At 43.0% G+C, this 13,870-nt stretch overlaps 1 protein-coding gene across 1 annotated transcript; it reads right to left on the bottom strand.

Moving 5' to 3' along the window:
• Window positions 1-1,283: 1,283 nt before the first annotated feature.
• Window positions 1,284-10,195, bottom strand: STOX1 (storkhead box 1). The gene is made up of 3 exons (XM_036385731.1): window positions 10,152-10,195; window positions 4,566-4,718; window positions 1,284-3,080 (listed from the first exon to the last, which is right to left on the bottom strand). Exons 2-3 carry the CDS (start codon window positions 4,696-4,698, stop codon window positions 1,375-1,377), a joined length of 1,839 nt encoding a protein of 612 aa, XP_036241624.1. The 5' UTR covers window positions 4,699-4,718; window positions 10,152-10,195; the 3' UTR covers window positions 1,284-1,374.
• Between the last annotated feature and the right edge of the window lie 3,675 nt (window positions 10,196-13,870).

Below are 13,870 nucleotides of genomic sequence, written 5' to 3'. Positions count from 1 at the left end.
GGAAATGTGCTTGGAAGGGTGCACAGCCAGGAAAGATGAACAATTAGCAGGATTCCCTTAGAAACTGGAGTTTGTGGTTGTTCCTTCATATACTGCCTTCTTAAGGGGACAGTACAAATCTAGTAAGGACTCCAATGGTTTAATTACAGTTAAATATCACTCTTTTAAGAAATTAAGAATATGTGTTGCTGTTAAAAAAATGTGGCTTTTAACATAGATTCTTGCCAATTTAGTTAAGTTTTTGAGGTCTCTGTGTAAAAGTTTGTTTCATACCAATTTATTTTCCATTAAGGGATTTTCGGGTGTAACTACAGGCAAAATGTACACTGTGCAAGCTCAGGTGATGTACACATTCTGTCTGTTGTGAGCAAGTCAAATAGTATTTTCTACTTGAAATTTCTACTGGATCTCTATTCTTTACGTACACCTGGAGAGTCTGTGGCAATATCCAATGTCACATGTGGAAATCTGTGTGAGCTGAGCCTGCCTGCAAACTGCAGCTTGCCAAACACAGTGTTTAACACTGAATTTCTGCTGCTTTCTTGCCTCATGAAAACAAATGCAAAACATAAACAGCAGCAATTTAGGGAGAATGTTCCTGTTAAGGGAATTAGGAGAACTCTACAGTTTGGGTATTTCTGGATCAGAACACTGAAGTCTAAAAAAAAAATAGAATTTTTTTTTTTACAAATGTAATTTTTTTTTACAAATGTAAAATATTTTACAAATGTTGTTGGAGAAGGGGTTTGTGATTCTAAATCTGCTGGTCACTTTGGAGATAAAGCATCTTAGTGCCACATGTTTTCTTACCTTGGGGAGTCAATGCCACTGTCTCCTGTAATGCTGTGGTTTTCTGTCCCCTCTGGGTGTTTCTGTTCTGGCCCCACAGGACATGCACTCTTTACAAGCTGCTCTGTTTGTCCTGCAGGGTTTCTCACTCCTCTGGTCCCTGAGCCCAGAGCACAGCGTGCTGCTCCTGCTCCCACCTCACAGGTGAAGTTCTGCAGAGAGCCAGAGTCAGAGCCAGCCTGGCAGGAACCTGCCCCAGCTGAGCCCTTCCCACACTCAGTGAGTTCAGCTCCTTCCTCCTTCCTGTGGCCTTTCAGAAGAGCCTGACTGCAGAGCCAGCTTTCCTCTGTGCAGTGTGGTTTAGGATGCTCCTTGGAGCCATCTGTTGATTCTGCAGGGCCAGCACTTCCCCTGTATCTCATACCACATTTGTTTATGGTTGTGTCATGCTGGGCAGGGCAGGTTCTAACCTTAGAGGCTTTTAGGGACACAGCTGGGCTCCAGTCTCCTGTGCCTGACAAGGCATGGCCAGGGGACAGCTGTTCAGAATTGTCATCCAGATGTGACAAGGTGCAGGTGTCACCATCACAGTCCCTTTTGGTACAGAAGATGGGAGTTAACAGTAAACCCTTCCCTTTCCAGCTCCCTTGATCCAGGATGGCTGGCACAGTCATGGTTAAATAGAGGTTCACTCTTTTTATCAGTCTTTGGTCTGTATTTCACACCATTTTGGGGGGCCAGATTAACACTGGCTGTGCAATGTGAAAGATGGACATTTTGAAAGTCACTGGCTGTTTGATCTAAGAGCTCACATACAGTGTCTGCTTTGCATCTGCAATGCTCATCTTTCAGGTAGGATGGAAATCTTTCATCCTCTTTGCACACACCACTATCTTCAATATAGGAGCAAGGGGATTTCTTTTTTACTGTTCTTTTATAGACATTTTCTTCAGGAATATTACTCTCCAGCAAGTGTCTGCTTCTGTTACCTATTTGCAGGTTACTGCCTTGTGCATAACCAGCATTTTCACTGAGACTGGCTTGCTTTAGTTGAAGCTCAGACCTATTAGCATGGAGTAAGTTGTTCTGCTTAGCTTTGCCAGCCTCACTTTCTGCACCCAGCCTTTCAGTTTCACAGCCAGAGGGTCCTGAGGGGGCCAAGGGCCGTGGCCTTTGGAAAGCCCTTCCTTCCTTGTGAGTCTGTCCCTTGAGCTGGCTGTTCCCAGCAGCCTGGTGCCCCCTGGCAGGAAAGCTGCGAGGTCTCCATGGCAGACCCTGGAAAGGATTCTTAATCTGCTTCTTGTATATCCCATGGGATTCCACTGCTGCAGCAGGTGGCTCTTGGGTTTTGATGGGCAGGGAAAAGCTCTCTTCCAGTTTCACATTCTGGGATGTTACCTTCTGTCTGTGAGATTTCCTGCTGCTCCTGCTCATCTGCTTTTCCCTCTTTGATTTGGTTTTCCTGGTGTGTTTTGCTGTTTTACTTGGTGCCCTCTGAATGCAGTTCTTTGAAAGATGGTTTTGCCTGACTGTTGGCACTTCAGCTGAGGTACCATTACTGATGTATTTTTTCTCTTTACTGTTACATTTTCTCTGCTCCTCAAACTTCTGCATTAATATTGTGTGTTTAATCAAATTATCAACTGTAAGAGCGGGGTTAATACGCTTGATGATTTCATGTTCAATATCACGTGGAATGTTGTCCAAGTCCTCTTCATCCCTGACTGGCCACTCCTGGGGAGGAAACTGGCCTGAAAAAGTGGAGTACTCCTTCTTGTGTTTTTCTTTCTTAGAACCACTTCTCCAGAAAAGGCCAAGGCCAAGCATTTTGCTTTTCAGTTTTGCTTTCAGAGACGTCAGGGATTTGATGGTGTCCCAGGAATGGTTCTCAGCAGATGTGGAGATGCCTTGAGTTCTAATTGAAGCCCTCAATTCACTGCAGCCTCCCTGTCCCTCTCCATTAGATCCATGGATCCTCACCTGCCCTTGCCTTTGTTCACAGAGCTTGTTTTGGCCAGGGAAGCAATGGCAGGATCTGGAACAGGGTACTGTAGGAATGCTTGCTTTCACTAGGTCTGCACAGGCCTTAATGTTTACCAGGTCAGGGATGGAAGGTGATGAACAGCTGTCCTCCAACAGGATCCTTCTGTTGTCTTCTGTGGCATCATTTGTGATGAAGTAAGTGTTGGGAGTCACAATGAAATAGCCTTCCCCTGTATGATAGATTTTTCTTTCCTTAATGAGAGTGCCAAGGATATTATATAATACATTGTGGGAGGGCACTGCAATGCCTAGAACAAAGAGACAGATACATCAAGTCAGTAACAAGTTTTCAAATAAAATGGGTGCTGGCCAAAAGATCTCTATCATCCAACAGCCCTGAAATCAACTGAAAATGAAATAGTGCAGCATTTAGCTGTGTTGCCACTGCAGCACCACTGTGAGGGAGCAAAGATGTTGCCTTTGTGTCTGTCAGAACATGATATTCATGAGAGAGACTTTCTGCCAGGTACAAACCAAACAACCTCTTGTTCAAAGCATTTCCTCCTGGCATGTTATCCATCAGGGGCTTCATCACTCTCTGAAGTTTCTGGTGTGGTTTGGTCAGATGTCAATTTATTACCTCACTCAGACTGGTCTCAGCTGCAGTTTTCCACCAGGTGTCACAGTCTCAGAGTCCTTAATCTAGTCACAGCTGACCTGCCCACCAAGTTAAGAACTTCCAGCAAGGTGAAAACTCAGCAAAAATACCTTCAGACCCTACAAACTTTGAGAATGATACTTCTGGCTGACCTATAAAATCTGCCCTGTGGTTATCACAGTGCACTTACTGAGTGCAAGTCATTCCTGGCATGGTTCTGTGCCACTTTGTGGGGTTACATTAATATTTTTCCCACTGGTTAAAATGCCCACCAGATCAGCCTGTAACATTCACAGAGCTGTAAGATTAAGAGGAGTCAAAAGAAGCAGCTCAGTATCAAACAAAGCAGCCTCCTGAGAGGGCCAGAATGAGCCCTCTCAAAGTCTCAAACACAGTAACACTTTGATATTGCAGATCTAAGGGAAATGGGATATTTTTCAGATATTAAGGGAGGTGGCTGCACCCCCCCTCAGAATCACAGAATATTCTGAGTTGGAAGGGACCACAAGGATCATCAAGTCCAGCTCTTAAGTGAGTGGTCTGTATGGGAACCAAATGCACAACCTTGGCATTATTTGCACCATGCTCCAACCAACTGGGCTAGAAGTGAAGAACTAAAGATCACTTAGTGTAAGTAGTTTCCTTTCAGGAAGAAAAGAGTTAGAACACGACCAACAAACCTGAGTTTGAGGCTGGTTATAGTTTTTGATAGCAAACACCAGATGTAGACTCCTACCCAGTCCCTTTGCAGTCAAAGTCAGCTGTGTTCCTGTCTCTTAGAGGAGGACTTAACAAGTCTCTGTGATCTAACAGTCTATTTTATGCTGTTCCATGTCTAGCACCTAAATACCACATCTGTGCTTTCCCACCCCCCAAAAGGGCATACTCCTAACTACAGCCAGTTCCCTCCAATTCTCAAAGATTTATTGAAATCTGTGCAAATGATTGCATTCAAATCAATGCAGTGACACTCACAGATTGATGAGAAGTTTGCACATTCATTTATCCACCAGTTCCCTGTTAACTGTACTCCTGCACTTTGCCTGTAAGCATTCCCTGATCCCTTGTCCAACATCTGAAACTCAGGCTTGATGATACAGCCACTTTTTAAAGGAGGGAGAAACAAACAAGTTACCTGGGAAATTTTTCTTTAACTGCTCCATTAGAGTCTCCTGAGTCACCACAACCTGATCTGCATTCAAGTCTGATATGGTCCAGCATATTCCTTGTGCCAAAGGAACAGAGCCTGGCTGGCAGAGAGGATTCATGACAGCAGGGGTCACATCACCTAAAAGAAAACAAAATTATTTGAATGGAACAGTGCATAATTTTTTCAATTAGCTATGAAAGATTTCCACTGAAAATTTCCCTTATCCTCAGCTAATTTTCTTTGGCAAATTACTCAGAAGTATTTCTGAGAGGAGGGAGGTGGTGCTAGCACTTGTCAAGAGCCTTTGTAATGAAGGAAACAGAGGTTGCCTTAAGCACAGTGGTTTGTTTGGTATGGAAATCCAGCCAAAGCCATAATTTAGATTAATAAACAAGGAGCTGAGAGAGAGAATTATTTCTGATGACTGCTGATTTTTTAGAAGACTGCTTACACGTTAAACCATGCAGAACCTGTATTTCTCCAAGTAGCTAATGGGGGAAGGTCAACATTCAATGATCTAAGTACAAAATGTTTTCACCAAGTCAGAACACAAGGAAAAAAAAACACAAGTAATAGGCTTTGTGCCTTGTCTTGCACATAAAATTGAATACAAATGGTAAAATGCCACTTTTAGACTAGGTTCTAGAACTAGAGATTATTTAGTAAACTGGGTAGAGAGCAAAAACTCTTATTACAACTGCATGCATTTTTTAGGCTACCTCACTATCTGTCCTGGTAAGAGACAAAAACATTGTTCTTATTCTGCATGACAAAAGCAGAAGTTTGGAGGGACCAAGAGTGTGGCCCATCTTCCCCAGTACCTCTGCAACCCCAGCCCAGAGGGCTGAAAAGGGTCTCAGTCCCTGACCTGAACTCCCCCATCCATAAAACCCAGCTAAACTCTGAGCTCTCCCCAAGGTGGCAGAGGACAAGCCCAGCAAGTACTCCTGACCCAGTAGCTGTGGGTGCTGTAGCTGAAATAAGAAATTCCCTGAGTTACTGATGAGCAGGCACAAAGCAGGGACTCACCTGAGGTCTGTGCACACAGTGAGACAAGTGACTGCAGACACCTCCTCAGACAAAACAAAAAAATCAACCCCCCTTTCTTCTGTGATGTTCTGTGCTCTCCTGGTTCCTTCAAAGGATAACCCACTGTTAAACACTAACAGGAATTTCCCCCAAGTAAAAAGTGATATTTTAGATTAAGCTGTGTTCACGTTTAACTAAACCACCCTCGTCTATTGGGTGACACTGTAACCCAATATTTATCCTCCAGGCAGAGAACTACAACACAAACACTCCTCTGAGTGAATGTAATACACAACATTGCTTTGAAGGGCTGAAGTTGCTCTTGACCTTTGTTTTACAACTGCTGCTATATTCAACAAAAAGAACTCTGAAAAGAAAATCCTGGCATACAGTTTCCTCAGTGGTGTTGCTAGGAAACTCCTTGCAGGTGCAGAAACCATTGCAAGCTTTCTTTTTCTATGGGAAAGGCCATCAGCATTCAGGAATGACTCCTGTGAATAGTTTGCTGTCTGAAGTCTGCTGTGGGCACACCGTGCTGCTGCCAATTTGACCATTTGTTCCTGCAGAGCACCAGGCTGCTAAGGAGTAAAATACCAACTGTAATTAAAATTTGTTCATTATCTTTATAGTTATTATCTTGCTGTTGTTGTCTGCATCTGTTCTGCAGCATCAAATCCAGTGCCTCCATTCAGGGAAGGCTGTTTCAGAATAATATTCAAAGCATTAAACAAAAGCTAGCTTGATACTGAAGGAATTTTTAAAAATCTAAAATCATGTTTGAACATAAGTCTAAAATGTTTCAGAGTCAATAGTGCTCACATGCTAACAACATAAATATTAGATATCATTCTCTCCTGACTTTGAAATAAAATCTGAAATTGTGAAAGCAAGAATTGGTGATATTGATAAGCAGTGTGGGTAAAGGCCCAGGCAGCACCCTCTAAGTGTCTATCAAGTTTTATTAAATCTTTGTAGATTTACTTTGCATAGCTAAATAACTGTTGTTGTGCTTCAAATAGTTTCCCAAGTTCATTGGAAGTACTTAAAAGCTGCATCCCTTAGATTTGCACATGGAGAAGATTTATCAATTTGTGCAAGCTGTGTCTCATAGGTCTGATGCAAAATCAGCAGAACACCATTCTCATTACAGCTCCTTGGTATCTGTCCTTTCACAGATCAAAGCCCCTGCAGAATGCCTTGCCCACTTCCCTACTCTGCATAAATGTGACGACAATCACCTTCCTGCTGTCTTACAGGCTCAGGAGGCCTTGCTCACACCTCTGTGAGGGCACTGCCAGCAGCAAAGAACCCAGCTGGGGTGAATACAGCAAACCTCTGAACCTCCCACCCTCCACCTCTGCAGGTTTTGCAGAGCCACTGAACTAAAGCAGCTGGCCAGGGCTCAGCTGTTCTTATCCTTCAGTTTGCTTTACAGGTCTGCTCAAACTCTGCTCATTACCTGGACACCTAAAACCCAAGAATGCCCTTTTTGGGGCACTTATTGGTCACAGTGTGGGAAGTCATCTGTAATGTGAGCATTGGGTAACAGAACTCAGCCCACAGAAAAGCCTCTGGGTATTCTTGACTAGCACAAAGTGATTTTTGTTCCATTTCTGTAATGTGAGCATTATCATTTTTCACTGAGTTGTTTAACAGCTGCAGAATTTGTGCATCTTCAGGCTATTCAGAAAAATTACACACAAGACAAGTTTATCTGGGTGAAACCCAGGCTAATTCTGGGGAATTGAACAGAGAGGCATTTGTTACAACAGCACTCAATTTACTTCTTAAGAGTTCAGGTAAACTGTCTGCAGAACAATAAAGGACTAGGAGTAAATCCATTGCAGAAAAAACCCTAAAACATCTGATGGGCAGAGAAGACACAGCATGTGGAAATAGAAGATTGGTATTTCTGGAGTTGGGAGAATCTATCATGGAATGGATTATACAAAAGATGCCACAGATCCTGTGCCTCTCTGCATGAGAGCCTTGGCTTGTTTGATGTAATTCACTTTTTGCAGAAGATCATAAGCAAGAGGAGTACTGCTACCAACTGCAAGGCTTCTGCTTGTCTATAGACTAGAGTGCATCATAGTCACATAGCAAAAACCACATATTATAGTTAAAGAATTTTCTGTAGACTAGAGTGCATCACAGTCACATTTTACAGCAAAAACCACATATTATAGTTAAAGAATTTTCTGTAGACTAGAGTGCATCACAGTCACATTTTACAGCAAAAATCACATAGTATAGTTAAAGAATTTTCTGTAGACTAGAGTACATCACAGTCACATTTTACAGCAAAAATCACATAGTATAGTTAAAGAATTTTAAGGAATAAAATGTTAATAAGAACATCATAGAAAGTTGGGAACTCTAGCAAAACTCTTTTTGAACATTAATGAGTTTACAAGATGTGTTCTTATTAAAGAATAAAAATTCTATGTAGATTATAAAGGCAGTTAAAATTAACATTTTCAAATGTAAGTCTATAACAGAGAAACTCTATTTTGGCACAAGTACTCTGTACTAGTGCTGTACTAGGTCCTGTTTTCAGAAACATCCTTTTACTGAAGCAAAGAGTAAATGGTTCAATTAAATGAAACTGTCAAGTCTTGTCATGTCTCTATCTATTACTGAAACAAACAAAAGCTCTCAGCAACAGCAAATATCTGTTCTTTGATTACTTTGTACAACCCTCAGAGAAACAATTAAGTATCAGTTTAAGGCCACCAACACTTCTTCAGTTGACATCAAAGCTACAAGCACATGAAGATGTCAGATTTCTGTACCTACTGATTCCTGCCAGGACAGACATTCCCAAATCAGCACATTTAGGCAAACAGCACCCTCCATTTGGTCACAATTTCTGTTTTTACAGTCCTAAACTTTCTGTGATTAACTTATCCTAAGTTCTTATTAACTTTTCATTCACTTACAACTTTCAAAGGATGATGCCATGCAATTTAATAAGAAGTAAACAAAACCAGCAAAAGCCAACCACTTTTTCTGCCTTCCCAACAACACATGAAAGCCTCTTCCCAAGTGCAATTGTTATGAATTTTTGGAAATACGACTTCCAAGTGCTCTCTGAGGTTCCTACCCAAGAGGCATCATGAAATCCTTACTCTAATCTTAGTGCTAATGGCAGCCCAGAGCCATCATTTCTTTCACCAGCTAATAAAAAGCCCAGAGGCAGATATGGTGAGAACAAAGCAAGATTGAGGGGGAATAGGAAGAGCTCTCTCCTGCCAGCTCTGCCCAAGTGCCCAGACAGGAACAGGTCACACAGCAATACACTCAGTGGGTACAGTTTTCCCTAAACTGAGCACTGTCACACACATGTTTTATGAAAAATCCTTTCCTTAGGATTGTTCGTCCTGAGAAGCTGAGAGGCCTCAGGAACAAAATGTAACCAATGGTTATCTGCTGCTGTGGAATGCAACAGGTGCATCTGGGATTGGGCTCATGTGGTTGTTTCTAATTAATGGCCAATCACAGTCAGCTGGCTCAGACTCTCAGTCACAAGCTTTTGTTCTCATTCTTCTTCTTGCTTGCTAGCCTTCTGATAAAATCCTTTCTTCTATTCTTTTAGTATAGTTCTAATATTATATATACATATCATAAAACAATAAGTCAGCCTTCTGAAACATGGAGTCAGATCCTCATCTCCTCCCTCATCCTGGGACCCCTGTGAACACCACCACAGAGCACAGTGGGTAAGCTTTTGCCTTTGGAATGTGTCTCTCTGACCTCCAAAGAGATTAACCCCTTCAGCTCTTAGCAAGGCCACTGATGTGTCCAGGTGGATGCTGAGCCCATCCTGGGAGCAGGTTTCAAGCTGCACAGGCACTGCCTGAACACAGGCAGGAATGCAGCTCCAAATGCACTGTTCAAGAGCACAGCCAAGGTCTCCAGGGATCTGCATTTCACCCACAGCTGGCACAAAAGCCAACAAGCAGAACTGCATAAGCACATCCAGCTTTGGGGCATTCACTGCAAAACTGGCAGAAAAATTCAACTATGAGCAACTGCACTGCAGATCATTATTTTTCATATAACGTATCATCCTTTTAAGTCAATTCATGTATGCATTGAGCACACAGAGCACAGCTGATAGCAAGGAAGTCAGCTTTAACTGTTTCAGCATTTAGTGTGAGGCTTGGGGGTAAAAACAGATTGATTCAAAACGTTCATTGCAAGGAGATAAAAAATAACATAAAACTAAACAGGCCCAAGCAAGGTGCAAAACAACCACCATGGAGCCAAACAGAACAGGAATAAACAAGGCACTGGCAGTGTCTCCAACTCCTTTAACTGTCCTGAGGTGCTGCCATCCACTGCTACAGGAATTTGACACAAGCACAGCTTTTGCATTTGGCCTCATCCAAAAATTCCCCTTCACAACCCTGGCATTTCCCCACTAAAACTGCTCTCCAGCTGTGCCCTCTCTTCTGCAATCAATCTCAGAAACTCCAATAGCTCTTTAATGTCCAAAGCTTTGTTCTAAGCAGCAGTGGGGGTTAGCCAGGTACTCACCTCTGGAGTGAAAGGTTGACTATAAAAGCATGGGGATGAAGCTGTGCATTCCTGTGCCTGTACAGCTCAAGGGCAGCTCCAGCTGCTGCAATATCCCTGCTGCCTCCTTTGCTTGGAAGTGTGCTGTCACATAAAAGGCAGACATGAAAAGCATACAATGTAATACAATGGTAAGATGTACCTATGGTCGTGTTTCCCCTCCCCAGAACGAACCAAAATTCACTTTGCACTTCAGCTCACACCTATTCCAGCCCAGGGAAGTCACACCCCAGAGTTTCAGAGGAGCTGTTCAAAGGAGAGCACAGCTCCCTGCAGGGGTTTTCCAGCAAATCCCAGTTCAGGGGGCCAGAGCTGGGGACAGCTCACCCCCAGGCAACAGCTGTCCCTGTCCCACCCCGTGCAGCCCCAGGCCCCTCCCTTGGATGAGGACAGGAGCCACCAGCACACAATGCAGTGGAACCAAGCAGGTCTCAGATCTTGTTTTGGGACAAATCCCATGGCAGGGAGGTTTTTAATTCAGCTGAGAACAAGAGTAATGGTATAGGGGCAACTTCACGCCTGCCTGGGAAGCCTGGGATGTTGATGGATGTGCACACTTTTCCTTCCACTCTCCCTAAGTGGATATCCAACTTTTAGGATGGCCCCTTTGCTAGAAAATAACTTTCTGCACCCTTTCATTAGACTGCAATTTATGGTCCACAGGGAAAAACAAAACAAACCAAACCTGTTTAGAAATGAAAAACAGCATCTTTACCACCATAAGAAGTCTCAGAGGAATTGTTTGGACACTGCAAATTAAATAGCACTAGTCTAAACTCCAGGACTTTAGTCTGCAGTTGCCAAAACTGTCTCCATGGCTTTAGTGCTATAAAACACCCTTTCCATGTTTTAGTTAATCCAGAATTCAGCCAAAAGGATGTCACAGAAGACCAACAATGCAACCAAGCAACTCCACTGTATTACAGAGGACTCAGTAAATAGTAAATGTTTTTTTCAAAAGCCAGTTTGGCAGAACACTTACAGTGAAGATACTGGGTTCTTGAATCCCACAGACCAAGGTGAAGCCTCCAAAGGAAATCACAGAGATGTGCATGTGTCTGTGGGATGCTGAAAATGTAGAACAATTTCAGGGGCAAAAATAAATCATAGAGTCTATGAAGCAGCTGAGGAACAGGGGCAAGTTCAGCAGAGGGACACCAAGATGGGCAGGCCTGGAGCACCTGCCCTGGAGGCACAGCCAAGGGAATGGCTCCTGGAGAACCTGGAGGAGAAACAGCTTTGGAGGGACCTGGCAGCAGCAGAGTGTGGTGGGACAATGAAACACAGCAGGCACCTGGTGGAACAGCAGAGGCTCAGATTTGCCATCCCCAGAACCTTTCAGCTTTGAGGGCAGCGTGGCTGTGGAGCCCAGGGAGCTTGTGCAGCCCCCAGCCCCAGCAGTTCCCAGGCTGTGACTGAGTAAAGGCCAGAGCAGCCCTGTGTGACCCCCTTGAGCAGGAGGTGGGACAGGAATGAGCAAGTGCAGCAGTCCCTGCTCCAGCTGGGCTGTACCTGTACCTCCCACAGCCACCCTGACCCCACCCTGCTTTCTGTGACCCAGCACAAGGGCACTTCTGAGCCCCAGGAGCTTTTCTGGGGTAGCACAGAGTGAGAGAAACAAGGTTACACTGTGCTCACACCGGTAGTGAGAGCATCCAAGCAGCAACCATGTGACAGAACTGTTGGTTTTCTCTTCAGCTCTCAAATAAATAGCTTCTGTATTCTTAACTTTTTTTGCATAGCTGAACCCCAGATGTAGCTGAGGACCCCAGCATGGGCTCACTGTTAGTGCTGGTGCTCTGCACAGCAATGGAGTATGCTAAAGCAAGATGGCAGTAGAGAAAAAGCTAAAAGTAGCCTTGAGTAAAGTCTCTGATTCTGAAACCATATCAAAGACCACAGCAGCAGCCCTACAAACTAATGCAATTTATTTTATTAACTTCATTATAATAACACAAACTATTGTCTTGTCTGACTGAGACAGAAAAAATTAAGCCTGTTCAAATTAACTGCCTTAATGCTCTTTTAGAATCAGGGGAGGATCTGCCTGCCATGATTCAACATGCAAGAATTCAAAAGACTGAGGATATAGCACAGCTCAGCCTATTTTCTTGAAATTCTTTTCTCACCTAAAAGACAGAAGCAATAGCTTTTGCTGCTGGAAGTCTTTAGCACCAAGAAGTACACAATAAATACCAAGTTCTTTCCAACTAATCTGCTTAGAGATTATTAAAAAATCAGAGTAAATTAAGTTGAATGGAGCTTATTATAAAAAATTATACACTTCTGTTCAGTGGTACTTGCTAAACAGTATGATTAGAAACTAATGTTGGGGTGGTATGAAAAAAATTGCATGCACAAGCGCTTTTACAGATTATACCTTTCAAGTAATTCAATCTGAGCAGATCTGGCAAATGCATCAGGATTCTGAAGAACATCCCAGGCCCTGGTACCTTGCTGCTGAGAGTTCAATCAGTAGTCTGAGTGCAGCATTTAAGGTCAGTGCAATACATGTTCTACTGAGAGAGGGCTTTTGTAATACAGGATTAACATCTTGGGAAGAGTTTTATATGGAAATGCATTAAACAGGCAGGGGATTTTCTGATGTCAGTGGTAAGGGCTAAATGCCAGCTAGAATTAGGTACTAAACATTATGAAATACTGTAAGTTTTACACAATCATCATTACACAGATAGAATTAGATCAAAAGCAAACAATAGCAAGGTAGATAAAAAGCTCTTTCAAAGAGCACAAATGTTTTCTTCCCTTTTTCCTCCTTGAAATATATCAGCAGAGCTATCACTGGAACAACTGTGATAACAGGTAAAACCCAATTACAACAGAATATGCAAGTAAGTAAGTAAGTTCTGAATCACATACCTTACTGAAGATAACTTTTAAAGTAGTGTTTGACAACAAAATTGTTAGAAACTCAAACTGTTCTTCATGTTTGGCAGCCTATCCACAGCAGTGCAAAATAAAGCACCATTTTAGGTCACCCACTCTTTTCAGGCCTGATAAAAATAAAAAGACACAGAATTCTACATAGTCCTAACCAGTTCAACAAAGCATGACCACATGCTGTGAGTTACATTTCACAGAAGCCAGCACCACTGAAATACAAAATGATTCTCCTTTGACTTGCAAACCTACATCCCTGTTTGTGGGGCAGGATGAAAGACACTGGAAGAAAGGGACTCCAAAAGAAAGGAATCCCATGAGGCACATCCCCAGCCTCTTGCTGAGCTGCCATCCTCATTAAAGTTGTGTGTTCCTGTGTACAACTGCAGTGCCTGGCAAACAATATCCACTCCAGAGTCCTGACCTTTTGTAGGCCAAACAGAAATCAGCTACTCACAAGGCCACAGTTTCATCTGTGGCTTCAATAATCGTGCAGCAGAACCGTGCTGACACTGACATTCATTGCTGTGAACAAATTTAAATTACTCAATAAAAACAAATGTGTCCTAAAAGCTTGCCAGGTAGCTTGGGGACAGGAATCTGTCTCTCATTGTAAGCAACTCTGAGAATTGTTAATAAGCAGGAAATGCTCAAATAACCAGCTGTAGATGGAGCCCAGGTGTACCAGTGCCACTTCAAACCCTTCCCAAAAGCTGCTACAGACATGCAGAGAAGCTGAGCATGAGGAGCTCCACAGGCAGGAGCTAAATAAGCTGAAC

Source organism: Molothrus ater, chromosome 8 (assembly GCF_012460135.2).
Source record: "Molothrus ater isolate BHLD 08-10-18 breed brown headed cowbird chromosome 8, BPBGC_Mater_1.1, whole genome shotgun sequence".
NCBI classification, from domain to species: domain Eukaryota; kingdom Metazoa; phylum Chordata; class Aves; order Passeriformes; family Icteridae; genus Molothrus; species Molothrus ater.
This window is presented reverse-complemented; position numbering and strand designations above follow the sequence as displayed.

Coding starts and splice junctions, on each gene's coding strand:
- STOX1 (XM_036385731.1), bottom strand. CDS start 4,698: ATGAATCCTCTCTGCCAGCCAGGCTCTGTTCCTTTGGCACAAGGAATA. Junction 3,081..4,565: donor GTTAAAGAAAAATTTCCCAG/GTAACTTGTTTG, acceptor TCTTTGTTCTAG/GCATTGCAGTGCCCTCCCAC.